The sequence below is a fragment of the Periplaneta americana genome, chromosome 14 (genome assembly GCF_040183065.1).
Source record: "Periplaneta americana isolate PAMFEO1 chromosome 14, P.americana_PAMFEO1_priV1, whole genome shotgun sequence".
NCBI lineage: Eukaryota > Metazoa > Arthropoda > Insecta > Blattodea > Blattidae > Periplaneta > Periplaneta americana.
In genome coordinates, this window is record NC_091130.1 from 142,912,328 (window position 1) to 142,938,315 (window position 25,988).

Genomic DNA, 25,988 nt, shown 5'->3' on the forward strand with positions numbered 1-25,988 from the left:
AAAGACAACAAATAACATCTCTATGAAGAAAATTTATGTCATACACCACCACTTACAGGTGTCAGTGTTCTCTTGAAATCTTCAGGTATGTAAACTGTCTTGGGATCATAGTCCGGATCTGACGGAGTTCGCCTCTTAGCATCACGAATTTTGTTTGGTTTCAGAAAATCAAGTTTCAAATGAGGCCATGATTCTGTACTTCCCACTTCACTTTGTTTTGTTTCTGTATTCTGAAACAAATGAATACTCAATGTATAACATATTTATGTACATACAAACTCTATATTAAATGTTCAAGAATCCAAAATAATACTAAGGTTGTGAAGTGAATGCTAATACATATTTTCAATCCACATTTTCAAAAAATTTATATATTAACAATATAAGCTACGCAATGTCTATTTCCCTGCGTAGAACTTGCGTTACGGAATGCGCACTGGTTCGAATCCTCGTGAAGGAAGAAATTTTCTCATGAAATTTCGGCCAGTGTATGGGACCAGTGCCCATCCAGCATCGTGATGTACTTTGGGAGCTAGGACAGGTAGTGAAATCCGGTAACAAAAGCCAGCTATAACGGCTGGGGGGATCATCGTGCTAACCCACACAATACTGCCATTCTGTGTGGGGAAAAAAAAAGAAACGCACGCACGAACACACATACACACACCAGTGGCGGTTCCTCAGGGGAGGGGAGGGAAGGGAAGAACGTCCTCCTCACATTTTCTTCTTTTGAAAGTAAATACCAAATAAAATATGTGCCTTGAAATTCGAGGAAGATTCGATAATTTTTAAGTTCACAGCTATAAGAAAAACTTGGTTGATCGAGTTTTAAACGAGGCGCGCTCATGTGCTGTAGAAAACTGTGAGAAAGATGCGAGATTGTCTGTGTGGAGGAAAGGCACTCCATTCCGCCTCTATTGCAGTTAACACACACAGACAACAGCACACTAGCGGCCAGAGAAAGAAGCAGAGTTTTAAAGCAAGTAAATGAACGAAGAGGAAGGAGAACCTCCTCTGAATCAGTCATGGGGGGAAATAGAAACCGACTGGTCGTGCAGCAAGCTCGCTACAGCTGCCATCTAACGATGCTGCATTCAACCAGACTATAACACATCTAGGAGGAGACACAACAAAAACAGTTTTAACGCAACGCTATGAAAGACACCATATAAACTTTCTTTTAAAATTATAAATCAAAAATATTATTCATTGAACTTTATATAGGCTACTATTCATGGTTTGAAACTTTCGTGGATATTTGAAAGTTAAAGTCACGTTTATGTAAAACAAAGAGGAAGTAGTTCTACATAGTTGGCCCCTGAAATTCACTTCTATTCATTGTTTACTAGACAGGGCAACAGCCAAGTTGTCAGTTTTGTACAAATATATTTGAAACTGAAAGTAGGTACTCCAAACTACATCATTTTAACATAAAAAATTAATTGGCCACCGGCAGCTTTGAACAATAATGATAGTATGACTTTACAAGAACTGACATTCTTCAAAAGCATGTGATACTGAACTTGTAAAATGTACATGTGGCAACACAGACCACGTGGGTGGGTGCAGTGTTCTCGCTTTCCTCAGATTATTTCCCGTTCCCATTTCCATTTCCGTAAAACGGTTCCGATTACGAGTTAGTAGCTAGTCTGTTCCAACACGTGTGATGCTGTAGTGTGCTCGAAAAATGCTACGAGGTTGTGAATTTCCTTGTAATTGTTAATTTTCGCAATTATTCAACAATGAATGGAAGTGAAAATATAATATATTTTGGACAATTTAGGAAACTCAGTTTACAAGAACAGATATTTGCTATACAGAAGGGAAGGCCAACCCCAACACTACCTGGTCTTACATGTATGCATGTAGGCTAATTTGTAGCATGTTTCATTCACGAAGGTGTCATTTCGTGCTGTTAACTTCTTTCCTCCTTTTAAGAAATATGCAGGAGCCGCCACTGACACACACCCTTCCCCTCCCCCACCTGCGAGATGCTCTTTTGTCTATTGCCTCATGACAATTGAAATGGCAATGCCTAAGAAACAGTATCGCGGTATCAATCTTACCAACTTCAAGTATGACGTTGCACTGATTCAAAATCTCCCATCCCCCGCATACCACACTGAACATGCACTAACAACAAATATATATTTTTTTTCTTACCTCTTTGGACGAAAATAATGCCAATTTTGCTTTTGTTCCATCTTTTATAGTCTGGGAAGGCGAGGAGAAAGCTTCCAAGAAATTTCTTTTTGATGAAGAATTCTGCTAAAAATACAAAACAAATATTTATTTGCTGTTGTTTATTGTTTAGTCAAGTGTTTGAAGACAGGTCTGAACCTCACCAGTGATACTAAGAAGGCACCACTTATGAGGCAACTAGGCCAGGAGATAATAGGATAGAGTGGCTAGTTCCTTTCCCCCTCCATTGCATACATGGCCGACTATCTATGTATTATACTATTCAGACTTCAGATGCATATTTACTTGCCAATGTGTGGGGGGGGGGGGGGGGGGAAGTGAAAATGTTACTGTTCTTCATAGACAGGACAAATCCTGTTGACCCATTTCAGTAATTAACCCCTCAGGACCATATACACATATATACAGCTCTCTAAAGCCTGGTTCAGATGGTGCAAGTTTCTGTGATGGATTCCAAGGTGGCTACGCTGATGGCCGCCCTGCGTGGTCACTTGCTGGCTCCCGTGTTGGCTACGGTGACTGTAGTTGTTCACACGGAGCTGGCTCTTTTCACAGTTCAAATTGGAAAATCATCTGCTGCTTCATCTGTTGCCAACACTCATGGTCAAAAAGAAACTAAACCGTGAGTGAAAAACTACTAAAGTCCTACATTAACAGTAGTAAATGTCGTAATAAAGTAATTAAGCCATAAGTGCAAAACAGCTAATGTCCGATATTTAATTGTTGTTTCTTAGAAACTAAAGAATATAGAAAAAAACCAGGTTTAGTTGGAAAACAACGAATATGGCGACATGGTTTCAGAGGTGATATTATATGATCATCCTTGGTTTCCAGCCTGCAAACCATCACGAAAAATAGCAAGGAACCTACCCTCGAAATCCAGCAAGCTAGCCATCCACGGACCCACCAGAGCGGATTACTTCCAGCGAGTGACCACGCAGGCAACCCATCCGCGGAGCCACCTTGGAATCCATCACAGAAACACGCACCGTCTGAACCGGGCTTAAGTTAGTCCTGTAGTGGTTTTACATAATTATATTCCGGGTCAGCTTACTTCATACCCTAAGGGTGAAATCTAACCATTTTTCCCCCATTACTACATATGCTAATGGATTGTGGTGATTTTCTAGTTTGCAGGTTGAATTTCCTTTTGCCAACTTCGTTTCGAATTTCGATACTGACAAATACTACAAATGGTAGTGATTTTGTAACTGGTATGTTGGCAACTGAGACAAAATATATCGACAATATTTGTGGGTACTGGAGTTCCATGAAATTAAAATTGTACTAGATTTCAGAGCCGGTTATTGGAAGCTAGTGAAATTTGAACATACTAATAATTAATATCAGTATTAATATTATGTGTTGCGTTGTGGTTATAATTCAAGACTATAGTCAGGTAAGTTTTCAGAGTTAGTACTAATAATTTCATGTGGTCAAACAAAATACATTTTTAGGTTAGGTCTCGTGAGTCAAACCAATGAATTTCGTATTGCCAGACAAAATATTTGACATGTTGATCCCTTTCTCGTATAGTTTACCTACGAAAATATGTTACAAATTATTGAATTATTTAGAATAACCGACCAATATAAAGTATGGTAAGTAAATAAGTAATTTAGTACGTAGGATTGTGTGATATCTGGTAACAATTGGCAACACTGACAAGACGATAATATTAGCTGTTTAGGAACTGTTCTTATGTGACCCTCACTATATATGTGTATGCATCATGGATGATTGCACAAAACCGGCCACATTTCGTGATTTATTTGAGATATTTTCATACGGTTTTTCTAGTGTATTGCTGAGAGTATGTTTCTTACTGCCATATGGTTGTATTATGTTTAACCATTTCGAAAACATAAATAAGAGTCATGTCATGTAAATTTAATTCTACTAGGGGATTTAAATACTGCTTCACACCGGGACTTTTAAATACAATTAATGGGAACAATCCAATTTTCAGAAATGAACAACTTCAAAATCATCTAATTAGGAAGATGTAAGATTTAAAGTTAAAGAACATAAAACAACATGAAACAAGGGACTAATGGCCTTGTAGTTGCATGTTTCACAATCATAAACACATGAAGATAAATAAATGCATTTTTATGAGCCAGCATAATTTATAAAACTTTATACCTCATCAGAAGGAAATGCTGACAGTTTCGCTTTTGTTTCCTTGCTGACTTCATTAAGTGCAACTTTACTCTTCTTTGATGGCTGACTACTAGAGGCTCGTTTTCTTTTATTTTTGGCCTGCAAATTAAAAAAAAAAAAACAGCGCTTAATACATAATGCATATGTAAACAAAACAGAAATTCCTGAATTCCTGTTCCTACCTTCTCAGGTGTTTCTTCCTCAGACTCGTGAACACTTTCTACTCCAGATATTTCATCTGTATCAACACCCGAGCTTGCAGATTCAGAATGTACTTCAAGATCTTCTTTTCCTGCAAGGAAATTTCATTAGAATACAAGTAGTTCAGGTTTGCGCCAATATGCTACTTTCCAAAATTAGATGAAACTGGATAAATATAGAAACAATATAGCCTATTTAAAGGCAGCTTCAAAATATCCCTTTCATATCAGAAGAATGAAGTTAAAAACAGAATGATGGGCAGTTCAAAAGGAAAACAACTCAAAATTTAAAGTTTTGATAAAACTCAATTTTAAAGCTTCATGTTTCTGTAACAAATTCAATTAACATCACTCTAATTTGAAACTTATAGTATATGATATGATATGATATGATATATTTGGTCACAGCACTTCTTTACATGTAATGGTGTACCTCACATTTCTGTATCCGGTGCCACCATTAACACTTACATTAACACATATTTGCAGTACATGTCTACACAACTTCTACCAATTAAACTATGTACTTTTTTTTTTTATTATTACTTGTTCAATCTCCCTTTCAGTATTTCTCCTACATTTCGTTTGCTATTCTCTATTTGATCATTAATCGTAATATATCTAAATTTACATATGCCTTTCAAACCCCCTTTTTCCTCTAACTACTATTCACTAAGATTTCAATTTCACTTATTCTCTACAAATTATCATATTGAATTATTTGCCTTACTTGTTCTTTGACCTTATCTCCTATCTGTCTCTTATATTCATTTACTGTTCCAACGTTCAAATGTCAGTACTAATTTTATGCTGTCACTTGTTCATTTCTTTTAACCCTTTTTCACTTTTCACTCATTCATATTTGCGCTCACTTTCAACTTTCTCTCTATTCCACTTACACCTGAACCTTTCACAATACTCTCACTTCCTATAAATCTTATATTTCTCTCTACACATCAGCTTATACACTTTCTCGCTCCCCTATACTTCTCTATCATTTACAATTACAATTACCCTTTACTAGCACTTTTTGATCATATCCCCACATTTATTAATCATATCTATTAACATTGCTATATCCTCAGATGTCGCAGGTTCTGACCTTTCTTTACTGCTTGTCTCTGCTTTATTTCTATCTCTGTCTTTCTTTCTATTTCCTTCTTCTTCTTCTTCTATTCCTCTTTTATTCCCCCCCCACGCTTTCACTTCCACATCCTAGATTTCCACTCACACTCGCACCCTTAATCTTTTCACTACTTTCTTCCCTATCACTTCCTGACTCTTGGTTTCTCTTTTTATCCCCACTCGCCTTTTTTTTAACACCTGTGCTTCTTGTTCCGTTCTTGTCAGCATTCCTTCTGGAGTGCGCTAACCTTACTGCCATCGTATGGAGACTAGGAATCTGCTTACGCTGCTTGATCACATTACACTTATCTTCTCGATGTGTCATCACGTCTACACTTCCTCGTACGTCAGCATGTGGGTTTCTGAACTCACTACTATTCGCTCCTGTTACCATGTGATCTGCGACAATGACTTGTTCCGTCCTTGAAGTTGGGATGATTTTCTTCTGCTCTTTCCCTTCGCTCATGTAGCAAACGTCAACTTTGTCCTCTTTCGTTCTTCTCGTTAGTCCAAATTCTGGATGATCTTCATTCCTCAGGCAGAACTCCAGATCATACCATTTTCCGTTCACTTTCAATTTATCTTCGTACATTTTAGCAAAGTGACCCTTCGCCCTCGCTGCTTTCATATAAGGTAGTAGTCGTTTTCTTCTATTTCTTACATCAAATGACATATCTGTTTCCACCCTCACTCCTGAACCCCGGAGCCGTCCTAGATTGTTCAGAATAACTTCCCTTACTTTTGTATTCTTGAGGCTCAAGAAGATAGGCCTTTTATTTCCTTTCCCTAATCTGTACGTATGGTCGACATGTTCTTCTCTCAACTCTATGTTAAAGATCACTTCACATAAATCTCTCACTTTCTTAAAGGTATCCATCTCTTTTTCCCGGCCCCTTTCTTCAACCCCGAAAATTATTAAGTTATCTTTTCTCAACTTGAGGTCGTATTCACTCATCTTCTTCTTTAATTTGTTATTCTCTTCTATCAACTCTTCTATCTTTTCACAGATGTTATCTACTTTTAGTCTTAAAGCCTGGTTCTTCATATCTACTTCTACTTGATTCAAGCCTGCATTATTATTCCGTTCCTCTCTAATTAATTCACTTACTTTATCATTTCCTGATGTCTCTTTCCGTAACCACTGTTCCATCTTCTCTTACTGTAATCTTCGTTTCTTCCTCAGGCCAATAGCCTTTATACTGTGTAAGCGATTTGTGCACACGCGACTGCTCTCTCCGGCTTTCTGCTGTAAACTGACTTATAGTATATATAAAATACCATTAACGGAATTTGGAGTAATTCTGATGATCCTTGGATTTTTCACAGCAACATGAAACTTTAAAATTCAGGTTTCTCAAAACTTTAAATTTTGAACTGATTCGTCGTCAAGATACAGTATAAAATCTAAATTGCTTTCTGTTGGTGGTCCACTGATATAAAAACAAAATGTATCATGAACACGCTGTTTCTAAACATTATTTAGTCTGTAATAACTTAAAATATTCCACAGAAGTTACTTTCTTAACTGAAAGGCTGCAGCCGAAGAACAGTTAATGGGAGACCACGAACATAATAATAACAATAATAATAATAATAATAATAATAATAATAATAATAATAATAATAATAATAATAATAATAAAAATGATGATAATAATGATAATGATAATAATAATGATAACAGTAATAATAATAGTAGTAATAATAGTAGTAGTAGTAGTAGTAGTAGTAGTAGTAGTAGTAGTAGTAGTAATAGTAATAATAATAATAATAATAATAATAATAATAATAATAATAATAATAATAATAATAACAATAATAAGAAAAACAATAATAACAATAACAACAATAACACTTACTTACAAATGGCTTTTAAGGAACCCGAAGGTTCATTGGCCCTCACATAAACCCACCAGCGGTCCCTATCCTGTGCAAGATTAATCCAGTCTCTATCATCATACCCCACCTTCCTCAAATCCATTTTAATATTATCCTCCCACCTACGTCTCGGCCTCCCTAAAGGTCTTTTTCCCCTCTGGTCTCCCAACTAACACTCTATATGCATTTCTGGATTCGCCCATACATGCTTCATGCCCTGCCCATCTCAAACGTCTGGATTTAATGTTCCTAATTATGTCAGGTGAAGAATACAATGCGTGCAGTTCTGTGTTGTGTAACTTTCTCCATTCTCCTGTAACTTCATCCCGCTTAGCCCCAAATATTTTCCTAAGCACCTTATTCTCAAACACCCTAACCTATGTTCCTCTCTCAGAGTGAGAGTCCACGTTTCACAACCATACAGAACAACCGGTAATATAACTGTTTTATAAATTCTAACTTTCAGATTTTTGGACAGCAGACTGGATGATAAGAGCTTCTCAACCGAATAATAACACGCATTTCCCATATTTATTCTGTGTTTAATTTCCTCCCGAGTGTCATTTATATTTGTTACTGTTGCTCCAAGATATTTGAATTTTTCCACCTCTTCGAAGGATAAATCTCCAATTTTTATATTTCCATTTCGTACAATATTCTGGTCACGAGACATAATCATATACTTTGTCTTTTCGGGATTTACTTCCAAACCGATCGCTTTACTTGCTTCAAGGAAAATTTCCGTGTTTTCCCTAATCGTTTGTGTATTTTCTCCTAACATATTCACGTCATCCGCATAGACAAGAAGCTGATGTAACCTGTTCAATTCCAAACCCTGCCTGTTATCCTGAACTTTCCTAATGGGTTATTCTAGAGCGAAGTTAAAAAGTAAAGGTGATAGTGCATCTCCCTGCTTTAGCCTGCAGTGAATTGGAAAAGCATCAGATAGAAACTGACCTATACAGACTCTGCTATATGTTTCACCAAGACACATTTTAATTAATCGAACTAGTTTCTTGGGAATACCAAATTCAATAAGAATATCATATAATACTTCCCTCTTAACCGAGTCATATGCCTTTTTGAAATCTATGAATAACTGATGGACTGTACCCTTATACTCCCATTTTTTCTCCATTATCTGTCGAATACAAAAAATCTGATCAATAGTCAATCTATTACGCCGAAAACCGCACTGATGATCCCCAATAATTTCATCTACGTATGGAGTTAATCTTCTCAAAAGAATATTGGACAAAATTTTGTACGACGTCAACAAAAGTGATATTCCTCGGAAGTTACCACAGTTGGTAACATAGGCCAAATAGAAATGATCGGGACGAAATTGAAATACAAACTGCTGAGCCATTTATACCCGAACCCACGCTTTCTGAAGTCGAAATTGCGATAGAAAATCTGAAAAAGTACAAGTCTCCAGGTATCGATCAAATTCCAGCAGAATTAATACAAGAGGGTAGAAGTGCATTATATAGCGAAATTTATAAACTTGTACTTGCTATTTAGGAAAAGAAAATTGTACCAGAACAATGGAAGGAGTCCATAATTGTACCTATTTTTAAAAAAACAACAATAATAACAATAATAATAATAATAACAATAATAACAACAATAATAACAATAACAATAGGCATAACAATAATAATAATGATAATAATAATAACAATAGGCCTAATAATAATAATAATAATAATAATAATAATAATAATAATAATAATAATAATAACAATAATAGTAATAGTAATAATAGCAATGGTAATAGTAATAGTAATAGTAATAGTAATAATAATAATAATAATAATAATAATAGTAATAATAATAAGTTTTTTTTTTTATTTTAGTAGGATATTTTACGATGCTTTATCAACAGCTTAGGTTATTTAGCGTCTGAATGAGATGAAGGTGATAATGCCAGTGAAATGAGTCCGAGGTCCAACACCGAAAGTTACCCAGCATTTGCTCATATTGTGTTGAGGGAAAACCCCGGAAAAAACCTCAACCAGATAACTTTCCCGACCAGGAATCGAACCCAGGCCACCTGGTTTCGCGGCTAGACGCACTAACCGTTACTCCACAGGTGTGGACATAATAATAGTAATAACAATAACAATAACAATAATAATAATAGAAAAAGGAGCATCTTCTGCGGACCTCTGGAAAAAGAACTTAAGAGGCTAGTGAAGTGCTTTGTGTGGAGTGTGGCATTCATTGTATGAAGCTGAAACATGGACATTACAACGAAGTGAAGAGAAAGGACTAGAAGCATTTGAAATGTGAATATGGAGAAGAATGGCACGTATTAAATGGACAGACAGAATAAGAAATGAAGTTGTGTTGATAAGAGTGGGTGAAGAAAGAATGATGCTGAAACTGATCAGGAAGAGGAAAAAGAATTGGTTGGGTCACTGGCTGAGAAGAAACTGCCTACTAATGGATGCACTGGAAGGAATTGTGAACGAGAGAAGAGTTCGGGGCAGAGGAAAATATCTACATGAAAGAAAGTATTAGTAGTGTCAACACAAAGTAGATTTAAATTAACATACACACAGGAAGTATAAGGTTTGTTCAATATTAGCACATTTCTGGCAAGTAACAAAATGATGTCACATCAACAATAATTCATATTCTACCTGGTTTGTATTCATCTTCAGAGTCCTCACTGTCTAAAACTAGAATTCTCCTCCTCTTTTGTGGAGGACTTTGATCACCTTTACCGATTTCGTGATTCTCCTTATCCATTTCTGTAAAAAAAAATCACAGGCTCATTACAATCTATGATAAATTTTGTAATGTATTTCCTTACGTAATTTTAAAATTTTAACAAATTACGTAACCAAAAACTAACCTCCTGCTTCTCCCTTCTCCTCATCTCCAGCATCACTTGAATCATCATCTTCAGGGAAATCAAATATGAATTTGCTCCGTTCCAAATTGGAAAGTTGCAATACAGAATCAGCTTTCCTGCATGCTGATAACCATCTGTCTTTGTCCTTGGTTGGAGCTAGTTTCCTTGTGCCTTCCACATATTTCTCCACACACCTGGAATTTTCAATTGGAATACATACCAAGTTTTACATTTGACTTACCCACTTTTCATAAATAAAACAAGAACCTCAATGCATAAAAACTCATATGGATAAACTTGAGTTCTATGTATTATAATAATAATAATGATAATGATAATAATAATAATAATAATAATAATAATGATGATGATGATGATGATAATAATAATCATCCTTTCATGTTGCAATCCTAAGTCATTATGGCCTACAAGAAATTTTTCACCCATCTCTTTCTAGGGCAACCTAATGACTTTTTACCATTTGCTAGCAACTAGTCAGAGAAAAACTTATTTTGCATTCAAATGAAAATGAAAATTAAAATAACAACAACAACAACAATAATAATAATAATAATAATAATAATAATAATAATAATAATAATAATAATAATAATAATAATAAATATCCGTGGAAAAGAACCCTAATTCACCAAGCGGTATGTTAGGGTTTTAGTTTTTGTTATACGGTATACTACTTAATAATATTAATAAAATTCTAAATTATAGACATCAGCTCAAAGAATTTTGAGTGACCACAAGGGTCCTGAATACAATAAACATGTACAATATAATGTGATGTGGTACATTAAAGAAAAAAGAAAGTTAAATGTTGAAGGCAAATATAAGTTGATTAATTGAAATAGAGATGATGATGTAATATCTGAAGAGAATCCTTGATAATACTGTATTTATAAGAATAGACATTACATAATCAAAAGGAATGTGAAGTTCCTTAAGATAATTCCACGTGAATTTTGTGATTGAACCTCTACTGCCAAACAGCAAACCAATGACGGACCATTGTTTAAGAGGGACGTTGTACTTTTGAGAAAGATAAGGCAGACAAGGTTCATATATGGACTTCTTCTCAGTATCAACTTCGGTGGCCTGATTTAGGTTTCTTTCGAAACGGATAGTAGGGTCAAGAACAAGAGCCCGTTTTAAGCGTCCATTGATAGCAATAATGTCTGCCCGTCTAAAAGAACCATCTGATGATACACAATGTACTTCCTCATGAATCTCCCAATTTAAAGTTTTTAACGACATCGCCAAAGCATGTCGTACACGATGATGTCTAGCATTGATCAGCAGCTCGCCTTTGGGGCATTGTCCAAGCACATGTCCAAGTGTTTCAAGCTCGCTACAGTCTGGATGACGGCAGTGGGTTATGCTTAGAGTTCTGCCCGGTATTGCGCGAACCGCCGAAATATTGCTTGACATTTTTAAAGCATTGGTCCATTCTGAGGAAGATAGGCCCTTTCGATTGCTTACCCATGAGTTAGCCTTGGGGAGATCACTATAAACAATAACGCCTTTACCACGCAAGATATGGTTTGTCCAAGTTTGGAATGCGTCATTTCTTAAGTTTTTATGAATTTTACGACCTGACCAGTTGATAGCATCAATAGCTGTGATATTCAATTTTGACAGAGCAGAAACTTTTTCACTTACAAGGTCCCTAACATTGTGGAGATGGGAGTCATCAACACGAAGAAGAGTATTACAGATATTTATGTGTTGCACATAAGCTTCCCAAGATGCTTTCATTAACGAAAGACCACGATATTTTTTAGGGGAGTAAAGCATTCCATCTGGACAGTCATGAGGAAGACCAATAAGCTCTTTGCATGCTCCTCTGGTAACTTTATCTAAATCATTAAGAGATTTGGTTTTGATTTGGTAGAGTGGAGCACACTGTAAGGGATAAGTAAGAGTGGGCCAGAGATATTGATTCATAATCGTGACCTTCTGATCAGGTTTTAATAAAGGGGAGATACAAAGTTTAGAGATATTTTTAATGAATGTGGTAAAAACTGCACATTTATCAAAAACGATTTCATCATTAAAATTAATACCAAGGTATTTAATGCGGTCATTAGGATTAGAAATGGATTGAATGAGCGAACCATTAGCGGACATGACATTAAACTGGGATAGGACACCACTTTTAATCGCTATTAAATTGCACTTGCTAGAGTTAATAGCCAAACCAAGAGTAGAAAGGTTACTTTCTGCTAAACTAATCAGAGATGTAATTCCATTTTCACTACTTGAAATCAAAGCAATGTCATCAGCAAAAGCAACGGCAGAGAGATTGTCTAGAGTAGGATCTAATGAAAAACCATGGGCGTGCGATACTTCATTATCAGTAAGGTCCTTAATGATACCGTCGATTGCTAAGTTGAATAGGGTAGGAGAAAGTGGACTGCCCTGAGGAACACCTTTTTTTACCTCAATGGGCTTAGTTTTCCCGTTAGCAATTTCAATTTGAATCTGGTTCCTTATTAATAATTCAATTATTAAATTTCGTAAGTTACAGGGCATAGAATTCATAGCTAGTGATCTTTTAACATGCTCATGTCCTATGCAATCAAACGCTTTGCTTACATCAAGGAAAGCAACAAAACAATCAGACTTATTATTTTTTGCGTGCTTTAGACAACCATTAATTAATGAGGTGTTAACATGGGTCCCTGGTGTAGAAACGAAACCTCTTTGGTGAATGGAAGTGGAAATATAATGTTTTAACTTAAAATCTAGCACTTTCTCACTAAGGCGTCGCACTACCAAGAAGATCGTAATAGGCCGCCAGTTTTTCAAATCACTATGGTCACCTCCTTTGTGGATCAGGATAGTTCTTGCCTTCCGAAGGGGAGCAGGTACAACTCCGAAGTGAAGCATGGCTGATCCTAGCAGTGACAGAAATTTCGCTGACTTGAGATGTTTAAGAACTCGGACAGTAATTCGATCAGGTCCTGGAGCTGTGTCAATATTCATTTTGGTGAGTGCTATATTCATTTCTTTTTCAGTAATCATTATAGAATCAGAAAATTCGGATGTATCACAAGAAGGGAGAAGGTTAATCGAAATCATATTATTGGAATGGCCAAATATGTCAGTATAATGATTTTCAACTATATCTTTAGAAAGGGAACAAAACCGTTGTTTTTCAGTGTTCATTATTTGTCGTACTACCTTCTTTCGGTTATTGTAGAAATTATATTGCGCTAAATCATAAGAGTATCTTTCTCTGTTTTTATCTTTTTGTCTTTTATTCCGCTTTTGCGGGTTGGAAGTTTCAGTATAGATGTAGCATTTGTTAAGTTTCCCATTACGGCGAAGATTAAAATATTTGACAGCTGGGTGTTGAGGTCCAGGAAGGGAAGAAATTGATTCAACAATGAATTGGAAAGCTTCTGAAGTAACTTGATCAAGATCTTGATATATATTATTAGTTATAATGTGCTGTAATTTATCTTTCCATTTTTGCAAAGGAGATAAGGATGAGTTTGTAGGCGTAATATTATTATTACTAGTTGTGGTAGATTGATTTTGAGTCTTGTTCGAAGTACACACATCTGGATTTAGAATATCAGTAGCAGATAAATTAGTAATACTGGAATCTGAATATTTGGCAGTTAAAGATTGTCTGTGTTCAAAAGGGTGTGCCTTACTTATGTGAATTTTAACAGATTTGTAATATTTACCACATAATGTACACTGCTGTTTAGACTCGTCTTGGAGCACCTGAGAATTAACAGAATCAGTCATCATCCAGGAAAAGAAATCCCTTGTGTATACTACTTATTTTTACACAGATAATGGTGAAATATGTATCTAAAGTCTTTTAAAGATGAAGTTTAACGAGTCTATAAATTGTCTGTAGCAACAAGGTTTTTGATTACTTCACATAGTGGAGTCCTGTATTCGGTGTTGCAGTCCAAGAGATGTGTCTTTATTTGAAATCTCTTTGCTTCAATAATAGGACAGTCGAATAGGTGGTGTTAATAATAATAATAATAATAATAATAATAATAATAATAATAATGGACTCTAATTCAGTGTACTGAAAAAACTGACGCACCATTATCATTTTTCTTTCTCTTATTAGCTTTCATCGCTTCTTTACTTGTAACTTTTTTTATTCTGTATACTGCCATTGTTTGTTTGTGTACTTGTTTACTTTTTTACTTACTCTGTTATCTTTCATCATCTATTTGTTCTTGAATTGTTTTGTATGCTTTGTCTAATGGCAGCCTCTAATTTGAGGAAGCTCTAGTAAATAAAATAATAATAAAAAAAAAAAAAAATAATAATAATAATAATAATAATAATAATAATAATAATAATAATAATAATAATTGTTTACTTTTTTACTTACTCCGTTATCTTTCATCATCTATTTGTTCTTGTATTGTTTTGTATGCTTTGTCTAATGGCAGCCTCTAATTTGAGGAAGCTCTAGTAAATAAAATAATAATAATAATAATAATAATAATAATAATAATAATAACAATAATTAATAATAATATTATAATAATAATCCAAAAGAGTATCGAATTCAACATTTTTATTTGTAATTTGAGAACATCATCAAGAAGTTCTTATCTGATTTAATATGACTGAAAAAAATCTTTGTAATATACATATAGCAGAATTTTTACTGAAATTAACAACTGTACCACAACTAAATCAGGTGAACATTCATTTCTTATTTCTGTCCACTTCAAAATCATCTGGGGGGAAAAAAAATTTACAAATACTTTTGAAATTGGTATGAAGTTATTTCTTAAATATTGCAACGCATTGTCAAAATCCAATCTCATCTTTTAAGTCACTGAATTGCCAAGTTTCCAACTACAAGACAATCAGCTTTTTCTGAACAAATTACAAGAGACAGAGAAAATTGCTCTTAATACAGGATTCTCCCTTAAAAACCAGAACATGTAAGTATATAGGCCTAATTTGAAACTTACACACAGCCCTGCAGTATATATTGACTACACCCCATCTCTGGCTACTAGCAACAGGCATCTATAATGAACACCGATCAAAATACCCCTCATTTCTTGCGAAAAACAACAACTGAATAGCCTACAGTGGACTATAGTGAACTTTATGTTGTCAGCAAACAGCTGGATACATTAAGAAGATTGATTGATAGAGCATACTTCACAAAAATCATAAATACAAAAAGTTATCCGAGGAAATCAAGTTTGTGTAGAAAATGACGAAAAGTTACAACACATTCCTTAGTAGCTTTGAGGACAAGAATCATACCAAGAAATTTGTTTAAATTTAGTCAACTGGAGCCAACATGATCCTTACAGTCTCTTCACAAAACATTATTTTGTGTACATGCCACAGAGAAAGAAGAATACTAGGCCTACCTCAAAATTATGTAGTAAAACAATATTTTTATTTGATGTATCAATAGTTCACACGTATCAGTCTTTCAGAGAATGAAAATGAAAATGATGATGGTGATGGCGATCATGATGATGATGATGATGATGATGATGATGATGATGATGACGACGACGACGACGATGATGATGACGACATGCTTCGCAGACATTATACTTACTTTTTACCAATCCATGCTCTTGTTGGTGGATCATCAAAGAACTGAACATGAATATCTCTTCCTCTAAGATGACTTTTCAATCTTGGATGGTTGCACACTAAACTTGGCCACCATGGATAACCATCCAATTTCGCCCAAACAATATCACAAACACTAAATTCTGTAAATAAAAATAATTACTATAAAAGGTATAAAGAAAAACATAATGACAATGATGATTATGCGATAATGTTATTGAAAAATAAAAGTTTAAAGAAAGTCAGAATAAAATAACTGACTCAAAAAGAGACAAGCTACAGGCATATTTGTCCTCATTCCTGGTCAATAACGGCAGCATCAGTAAATTATTAATTGAAATTGGCAGGTACCGAAAGAAAAAAAACCTACTAATGAAGTATTTACACTTGTGAATATATAAAAACTGACATACGGGACATTAATGATAGGGAAGATAATAATGCATAAACATCATTGTTATCATTAGGGCTCGGAAGATGACCTAAAAATTACAGAAAAATGACCTTAAATTTCTGAAAACATGACTTTAAAAATTAGAAAATGGGGCGCACTTCCGTACAGGGGCAGTAGCATTTCTACAAGGTTACAGCCCAGTTTAGGTGTGTGTGTATTAATCGAAAAAAAATCATATAAACATGCGTCCTATTCTAAATATTTTCTAGCCGCTAATTTTCGATTAATACACACACACCTTAACCGGGCTCTAACCTTAGAGGAAATGCCATTGCCTCTGTACGGAAGCGCGCCCAAAAAAAATTGCTGTCACTTCATGCAGAGCAACACAACTGGACACACTTCATATCACTCAATTGAAGTCTAGACTCCCAATAATGATTTAAGTCGTTTTGCTCCAGTGAGACAGTGAATGCAACGATTATGACATGAGAGATGAGGAAAAATGGAAATGATAGTTATAATCTGTATCTTTCCACACCCTTTTTTTCCTGCAATATTATCGGTAATTTACCACAATCCACCACCCCTATACACGAATGCATGTGACCAGGAGCAAATAATCGAACATCTAAGGTACGGTAACATGCTTCTAAAGCCTTTGCACAGAGAAAAATTTGTAATGCAATGAAGGTAAGTTATTCCTTGAATTTATGCCACTTGGGGCAAAAACAGCAGGGATAACCATCATATAACAAATTATCAAGATGCATGTAAGCTTAGTAGGCCCTATTTGGAAACTTTCCATTTACCGTAGCTATTTATGATTAAGACATAACCGGATTCGAACCTGTGACAGTAACTTTACTACAAATCAGAAGTCCTGCATTTAGGCCCAGCAAGTCAGTTGAAGGAATATAAATTAAATGCAGACCTTAAAATGGGACGTAAATTTGCCACATTACATGCATCTTGAAAATGTCGAACAATGATTCGGTCAGTGGCATAGCTCGGTCGGATGAGGCGCTTGCCTGCCGATCCAGAGTTGCGCTCGGGCGTGGGTTCGATTCCCGCTTGGACTGATTACCTGGTTGGGTTTTTTCCGAGGTTTTCCCCAACCGTAAGGCGAATTCTCGGCCTCATCTCGCCAAATACCATCTCTCTATCATCGATCCGATCGACGCTGAATAAAAAACAAGAATTCGTATACTTTACAGTAGAATCCTGGAAATGGACTCCACATCGATTCCAATGTAGCTAATCTATAAACAATATTGGCATATTGGTTATGTATTTGGAGAAACGGGGCAATATTGGCTATGTATTTGCTGAGGAGATGCCAATTTATATAACATCACATACCTTTTCTTTCGTTTTCTTTGTTACCATCTGGTTTAGGAGCCCGTGCTTTAGTTTCTTTCTTCGTTCCTGAAGCCGGAATTCCTTTGCTTGCAGTGGTATGTTTAGGTGTAGAAGATTTAGAATTTTGAACAATATTATCATTTGTTTTAGGTAAACCATTACTTCCATTCATCGACTTTATTGCTGCTGGTGACTTGGTAAAGTAATTTAAAATTGTGTTTTTCTGAGCCATTGCGTTGACAGATATCTAAAAGTTTCTGCACCCAATATATATCTTAACAAGAGACTTTCCTATGATTAGGATGTACGAGTAAGTATTATCACATAAAAGCTATTCCTTTATGAGAATCTATAGAAATCAACACCTACAACACCAAAACACCCTCCAAACTTCGCCATTTCGATTACTCCAATATTGGCGGTATTGGCGTTTTGTTTTATGGCGGGAAAATCATTGCTACCAACATGCACAGACCAATTGTAACAACATTTGTAAACCATTGCAACAAAGACGTTTGACTGCACTACCTTCGCCGGCACTGCAATGCTTCGTACCTCAAAGTGTATCGTATATGTTTCTTATCATTTCAATATTGCAGAACTCGCCAATAAAAACTAAACGAGTGGTCGCACAATTCAATAGCTGCTCTCGATGACGAGATATTACCGAGAGAATCCGCGCGACACGGTTACTTTTACGCAACTTCGGGAAGTGACGTAATTGAGCGTAGTCATACAAGTTACTTAACTGCTATTATGGTACTAGTACAATTAGTATCCGTCTGTGGCTCATAGACTTGTCACAGTCTAATATATACAGTCATGAAGGTTGAGTTGATGAGGTTACTAGGAACAATAGATTATGCCGGTACTGTTTCACATTGTGTGTGATGAGGCGATAGTAGCAATCCTAGTGGCTAGCAACTATCTATGGATGCATATTCCCTACGTATTGACCTTCATGACTATATATACTAGACTGCGGACTTTTCGTCTGCCATTTTTATTTCACCACGGATCCCAGAACGACTGCCCATAATCGGTGCGGGGAAATATGTAAAAACCGTGATAACGTTACATAACTATAACAGGCATACACCAAATTACTTATTAATCTTCGGATCAGACGCAAGTCTGGAGAGTGATGTGCATGACAGAGACTATATCAGTGTGGTCAAATTGGGATCAAATACGACCCGATTTGACCACACCCACGAACATTGCATAATTCTGGACGGCAAGCAGCGCCAATGTGGCGAAAAATTGCGAATGTGAAAATATTTCTGTAAATGGATAAGCATGTATGATCTTGGTATCACTGGTATTAAATTGCTAGCTGTGACGTACACGTGACGGAGGCGAGCAATCTTGAGAAATTAAAATGGCTGAAATGTTTATGTTGAAATTAACTGCTTTATTTAATATTAGTCTAATATTCCTTTCAATATTTATTCATACTGCATATTCAGAAGTAGATGAAGTTACAGCAGACGTGTATAGTGTAGAAGGCAAGATATTTCCACCCGATTCGTATGTGACAAGTAATTGGCAATCTTTGACTAGGGTCCTTGTGAATGGAGGCGATTTTATAGGCTTTCTAAAGTAAGTGACATGCAATTTTATTTCATATGAAGGTTACTTGATGTCATTAAGGCAGGATTATGTTTTAATAAAATGTGTCGTAGTTCTTGGGTGTTACTATTACTAGACGTTGTTACGAAGTTAACGTGTGTGTGTATAGGTATACATCTGTAACTTATGTAGGTGTTATTTTTTCTTAAATTTGCTGAGCTCTAATAGTCCTTTTTACTTTGTCCAAATAATCTGCATCGCAGTTTTGAGCTAATTGAATCACTGAAATTTTAGCAAGAGGATAAACTTCAAAGTTTATAACTGAATGGTAACGAATTCAGAGACAGTGAAGTGTTCACAACGAATGTTATCCGAAAACTAGTTTTATACGTTGTCCCTTATACTCTAATACATGAACACGTAGATGCTGTAACATCTGAGACATTTCAATGCTCAGAACCAAACACGTAATGCGAAATTTGGATATTTGTTTTCATATGATTGTACCAATTTTCATTATAATTCCCTAAAAGGAGTTTCTGACATTTCAAAAAATAATTGACTTCACAGAATAGATATTAAGAGAAAATAGGATATTTTAAAAATCATTAACAAAATACACAAATGAAATTTATGTTTACTATGTTAAGTATATTTGTAGGCTAAATGAAGTACATGTAGGCCTATATAGGCCCTATAATTTATATGTATAAATATATTAATGTTATGTTTTTTTAACCAGGGAAGATGGCACTTTCACAATTAATAATATTCCATCTGGTTCGTATGTTGTGGAAGTGGCAAATCCTAATTATGCCTATGAGCCAGTCCGTGTAGAAATAAATTCTAAAGGAAAATATAGAGCTAGAAAAGTAAATTACATCCAGACTTCTCAAGTTCTTCAAGTTCCATATCCATTAAAAATGAAGCCATTGAGCCGTTTCCGATATTTTCAAGTCAGGGAGCAGTGGAGAGTGACAGATTTCCTCTTCAGTCCAATGGTGAGTTACTTTCGATGTTTTATGTGAGGTTTGCAAAGTATAAAAATAAGAGGGACAGAGTGGGATAATAAAGATATTGTACATGGTATTTTCAGCAGTGGCGAAGCTCTTAAGAGGCTTAGTCTACCCAAAAAATATGAGTTATTATACCTAGTAACAGTAGGCCTATAAGTTCGTAACACTAAATTGGACTCCGATCCTTCCATATATTAATTTCACTGTTGGCAGTAATTTCATTATGGAGAGTTCAGTGAGAGGCTTGTGGCCAGAAGCTTCTAAAGACATAGCTAGGATCTTGACTCGCAAGCTTGAGGAGAGACTAGGGAGGGGGTATCGATTTGCTACGTGTACGAAACTCAGCAGCTAGCCTCACCTTCAACAGTAATACATTGCACTATATTGGTGTTCTCTGAATGTGCTGTTGTTGAGTTTGGTTTAATCGAAAGTGCATATGTGTGTGTTTATATATTAATTTTATGCAGAATGCTTCATGCTGAGAGAAATTGAGGTCATTATTTGTAGAATTGAAAGAGAAACTGTTTTCAAGTTGGATGTATGAAATAAAATGTCCTTAGGAAGATAGGAGATCGATACCACATTTACATATTAAAATAGCGGATGGAGGAAGATAAAATAGAAATTTTCAATTGTCATGGTATAAGAAATATCCTAGGCTAACAGGGTACTCTGAGACAAATAAGTTAAGTTATATTGTTTTATGTGTGTTTTGTTTGGGGGTGAAAATGAGTGGTCATCATTTTCCTGTGGGCTCTGTGTCGCAAAAAATTTTGATAAGAAAGCCAATAAACATCTGGTCTATAAAAAGATACAATACATATAGCCTATATTATTCATATAATTATGAGGCCTCACCGTCCTCATTGAATAAACATTGATTATAAGTAGCCATACTGTATATATCTATTAGTTTGAGAAAAATTCGTTCTGGAGCGCTGAGAAGTCCCGGGTTCAATTCCCAGTGCCAGATCGAATTTTTCTCAAACTAATAGATAAAAAGATACACGGTAAGCAGAATTTACACCTTAGATTCGCCACTGATTTTCAGAATAATTTACAATTTTTCATTCAGTACATAAACACTGTCCAAAAAATAAATGTAAAATATAGCCTAATGTGATAAATTAAGACAGAAAATAAATGTGAATGATTAGTACGTAAGTTTAGTAAAATTTTCAAATAAAATTTCCAAATCATACTAGTAAGTGACTTGATGCACTTTTTTTTTAAAGTTTAATTTTGATGTCTTTTAAATAATTTCTGGTATTTAACTTGTAATTTTAAGTCAATTTTTTACTATTCCTTTACTGTTTACATTTGTTTTTAAATATTTTGTATTGCCCCTACTATTATATATTGCCCTTCAAGAATTTCGGTATTCGTTAATTGTAAGTCATTACTTGTCTTATTATTTTAATTATTGTACTTGTTCCTGAATCACGTATGTAACTTGTAATCGTAAATCATTGCTTGTAATATCCCTTTATTACTCTTAACTGTTCCATTGTTCATGAATTAAGTACAGTATTAATTTGAAAGTGAAAGTCAAACTTTGTTATATTAATCTACTATTGATTATCTTTTTAGGTCGTGTATTTACTCTGAAATGGTTAGACATTCTTATATATCTTTTGCATTGATTATTCCTCAAACATCTCATTAATCTTTAACAGGATCCATTCTTTCATTAAGGTGCATTCTTCTACATAATTCATGTGAATTGTAACTGTGACCACTATTTTATATTATAACTTTACTATTGTTTATTGCTTGTAAAATATGTATTTTGATGCCAACTATAACCCTAATATACCTCAGGGTGAAATAGGGTTTATTAAATTGGAAAATAAAAAAAATAATTTCTGGTATGAAGAACAACATTCATGTTTTGGGCTTGGCAACTCAATGAACATACGGATACTCTTTTGCAGTTGTATTGTTTACAACTTCACAGCTTGACGCACCAGAAGTACGTATTATAAGAAATGTATATGCCTGTATTAAGTCTAAATGTTCATATGAACTACAGTCAGTTATGTGTAATTTTTCAGGTTCTGATGATGGTTCTGCCATTGCTATTGATAATGATTCTCCCCAAAATGATGAATGATCCAGAAACAAGAAAGGTAAAAGCACCACTCATAAAATTTTATTAGGTTATAATAGTTTGATATGGGGCAATATCTATTCCTTAGCATGGCCTCCTCTGTTGTTTTTCAGTGGCTGGATGCTGAGTTAAGCCATTAATTCTCTTATCTCCCACTATAAGCTTGCAAGTTATCATTGTTATTTATGAATAAATAAATGCAATTGTACTTCTACAGCAAGAAAAGAAGCCTTATTTCTGGATGAGTGGCTCTAGGAAAAATGTACCAACCTTGGTCACTTTAAAATACCTATAGATCATACTTGTAATCATATAATTAGGTGTAGTGAATTCTGGCTTATACCTTAGAACTGGAATTAAACTCAGCAAATTACAGTTACATGAGATAGTCTGAAGTGTTAGAAATTAATTACCATTATGAAAATGTTTGTAACAGAAATTAAAATACTTACAAATGACTTTTAGAGAACCTGGAGGTTCATTGCTGCCCTCACATAAACCCACCATCGGTCTCCAAAGACGAAAATAGGTTTCTGAGTGGATGCCACCATTTCAGTGCTAGACCCTTAAATTTTCTTTCAGTGTTGTGTATAATGCAGATGATGTGATTATGTTAGGAGAAAATCCACACACTATTAGGGAAAACACGGGAATTTTACTTGAAGTAAAGAGATAGGTTTGGAAGTAAATCCCGAAAAGACAAAGTATATGATTATGTCTCCTGACCAGAATATTGTACGAAATGGAAATATAAAAATTGGAAATTTGTCCTTTGAAGAGATGGAAAAATTCAACTATCTTGGAGTAACAGTAACAAATATAAATGATACTCTGAAGGAAATTAAACACAGAATAAATTGGAAAATGCCTATTATTATGTGGTTGAGAAGCTTTTATCATCCAGTCTGCTCTCAAAAAAGCTGAAAGTTAGAATGTATAAAACAAGTATATTACCGGTTGTTCTGTATGGTTGCGAAGCTTGGACTCTCACTTTGAGAGAGGAACAGAGATTAAGAGTGTTCGAGAATAAGTACTTAGGAAAATATTTGGGGCTAAGAGTGATGAAGTTACAAGAGAATGGAGAAAGTTACACAACGTAGAACTGCATGCTTTGTATTCTTCACCTGACATAATTAGGACCATTAAATCCATTAGGAATGTTTGAGAAGGGCAGGGCATGTAGCATGTACGGATGAATCTAGAAATACATATAGAGTGTTAGTTGGGAGGCCGGAGGGAATAAGATCTTTGGGGTGGCTGAGACGTAGATGGGAGGATAATATTAAAATTGATTTAAGAGAGGTGGGATATGATGGTAGAGACTGGATTAATCTTGCTCGGGATAGGGACCGATGTCTGGCTTATGTGAAGGTGGCAATGAACCTCTGGGTTCCTTAAAAGCCATAAGTAAATTGTGTGTAAATTATTACAAGCATTTATTTCCATTTTTTTTTTCTTAGATATTAAACTATGTAATTATTGATATAACATGGTTAATGTTTTTATTTTCGTATTTCTGAAATAATTTTGGCACATGTAAGCTACTTCCAATTCCTCTATTTTTAACAAAATGAAAATAATGATTTTAAATACTGAAATAAAAACTAAATTCGTAAGAGTTTTTCAAGAAATGAAATGAATACATGTTTTTCAGCATCATCTATGAACAGTAATGTGTGTCCACAAACCCTTTATTTAAGAAAATTAATATAGATTACGAAATAAGGCTATTTTAACATTTCGTGTTTTATATTACAGGAAATGGAGCAACTCAACAATTTCAAATACGATATGCCGGAAGTATCAGAAGTATTAACTTCGTTTTTCACAGGAAGTGAGAAACAAAAGCCCAGGGCTGTCAAATCAAACAAAAAGAGGCAATAGAAGTATTAATAGAATTTGAATGTTGTGATGTTGTCAGGATTTGGTATCATGCTTCCAAGTAGTAACTTTGGAAAATATAATGGATATTTGGATTTACTGAGCATAATTTTGTATAGACGAAAAATCTTTTAGTTATTACGAGCACAATCCAGATTGCACTTATGCAATTAATTTAAGTGAGTCTTGTCTCCAGTATTAGGGGGAAAAAAAACGGGATTTCAGAATTTTGTCAGCACTGATATCTTTTGCGAAATTACGCAGTAGAATCACGAAGGTGGTCATTAGAGCCCAGTTATGTATGCAAATACAGATATTAAAATATGCATGTCCACATGCAGTATAAATACGTAATTTCAGTTAATACATTTTTAATAGGATAAACACCTCATTCTTTACTGTTACTATATGTACTGTGAATAAATTATGAGATTCTTCCCCTCCACTAGTCTTCCATTTGGGAATCTCTAGCCCATTTGGAATGTGACTTCCAACATAGGTCTGAAATAATATTTTATATTGGATCACAGAATATAAAATAATTTATCATTTTGAGAATGTTCTAAATAAAATTCCTATTTCTGTTGCTCGAGAGGATGTTATTGTTCAGCCACATTACAGAGATGGAAAATCGAATTTATATAAGCACAAATGCTAGAAGTATAACAATTTTCCTTCCAATGAAACGGAAAATAGTAAACTTCTAAAAGTGACTCGTATTAATAAAGGTATGAATTTTCTTGTATAAATACTAAATGTATGTAATATCGTACACCATTGTCAAACAATGTAATTTTGCATATAAATCCGGGCCCTAGTGATCTTGCATACACTATGTGTGATGAATGCCCTTAATGTGGCAATAGCAGCGATAATTTGGGAGGTGGAATCTTGACTGCATAACAAATTATGTATGTAATATGACACGTGTAATGTTGCTGTATATACAAATAAAATCGAGCTTGTAAATTTTTATTGTGAAAATTTCAATTTGCAACCATTCCATAATTTATATATTGTACAGTACAGATGTAATAGTGATATTGCAATTTTCAATAAATACGTCAGACATATCTGATACGGGATTAGTTATTTCGAAGTCAATAGAATTCAGTAGTTCCATAACGTGTTTAATTTCTATATGAGTATATCTATGTGATCACACAGAGACTATTTTATACAGCTGTATAATCTTTCAAGAACCACTTTCAAGGTTTGCAGGTTTAAAGCAAGTTTTAAACACATTTAAATCTTTTATATATATATAAATATATATATAATGTTGTACAAAATTATTTCTCACTGTTAATACAAGGTGGTTCAAAAGTCGCTTTCCCCAGTATTTATTCTTAGATTTCATACTTGTACATAGATATTGGGGAAAGCGACTTTTGACCGACCTTGTAAATGCTAGAGCAGAGGTAAATTTGAAAATATTCTTTTTTATGAAACTCACCATTCTGTTTCATAAAATTTATTTACTTTTTTTTTTTTTTCAGTTAATAGGACATTAATTTTATGAATCTTATTTAGTTTAATAAACAGTGCGATAAATTTAAAATGTCTAAAATGCCATGTTTCTGAACTGAGCTCAGTTGGAAAGAGCGCTCAGCGCGCA

General features: G+C 34.7%; 2 protein-coding genes across 3 annotated transcripts in view; one reads left to right on the forward strand and one right to left on the reverse strand.

Moving 5' to 3' along the window:
• The window catches only part of Msh6 (DNA mismatch repair protein Msh6), a 48,041-nt gene extending 29,815 nt beyond the window's left edge, over positions 1–18,226 (reverse strand). The window contains exons 1-8 of one of the 2 annotated variants that reach the window (XM_069846193.1): positions 17,792–18,226; positions 16,019–16,178; positions 10,432–10,625; positions 10,217–10,327; positions 4,548–4,657; positions 4,348–4,464; positions 2,164–2,265; positions 57–230 (exon numbers count right to left, since the gene is read on the reverse strand). In XM_069846193.1, the coding sequence (XP_069702294.1) occupies positions 57–230; positions 2,164–2,265; positions 4,348–4,464; positions 4,548–4,657; positions 10,217–10,327; positions 10,432–10,625; positions 16,019–16,178; positions 17,792–18,023 (1,200 nt within the window). In that variant the 5' untranslated portion in view covers positions 18,024–18,226. Of the gene's footprint in view, positions 1–56; positions 231–2,163; positions 2,269–4,347; positions 4,465–4,547; positions 4,658–10,216; positions 10,328–10,431; positions 10,626–16,018; positions 16,179–17,791 lie in introns of both variants that reach the window. The other variant, XM_069846192.1, reaches the window with a different exon arrangement.
• A 902-nt stretch (positions 18,227–19,128) lies between these two features.
• On the forward strand, positions 19,129–25,448 carry EMC7 (ER membrane protein complex subunit 7). The gene is made up of 4 exons (XM_069846202.1): positions 19,129–19,393; positions 20,106–20,364; positions 22,434–22,508; positions 24,248–25,448. Exons 1-4 carry the CDS (start codon positions 19,173–19,175, stop codon positions 24,371–24,373), a joined length of 681 nt encoding a protein of 226 aa, XP_069702303.1. The 5' UTR covers positions 19,129–19,172; the 3' UTR covers positions 24,374–25,448.
• The last annotated feature ends 540 nt before the right edge of the window (positions 25,449–25,988 follow it).

What these genes read in the sequence shown, in the direction of transcription:
- EMC7 (XM_069846202.1), top strand. Translation starts at nt 19,173, where the DNA reads ATGGCTGAAATGTTTATGTTGAAATTAACTGCTTTATTTAATATTAGT. An exon ending in GATTTTATAGGCTTTCTAAA is followed by an intron (nt 19,394 to 20,105) that starts GTAAGTGACATG and finishes TTTTTTAACCAG; the next exon opens with GGAAGATGGCACTTTCACAA. An exon ending in ATGATCCAGAAACAAGAAAG is followed by an intron (nt 22,509 to 24,247) that starts GTAAAAGCACCA and finishes TTTATATTACAG; the next exon opens with GAAATGGAGCAACTCAACAA.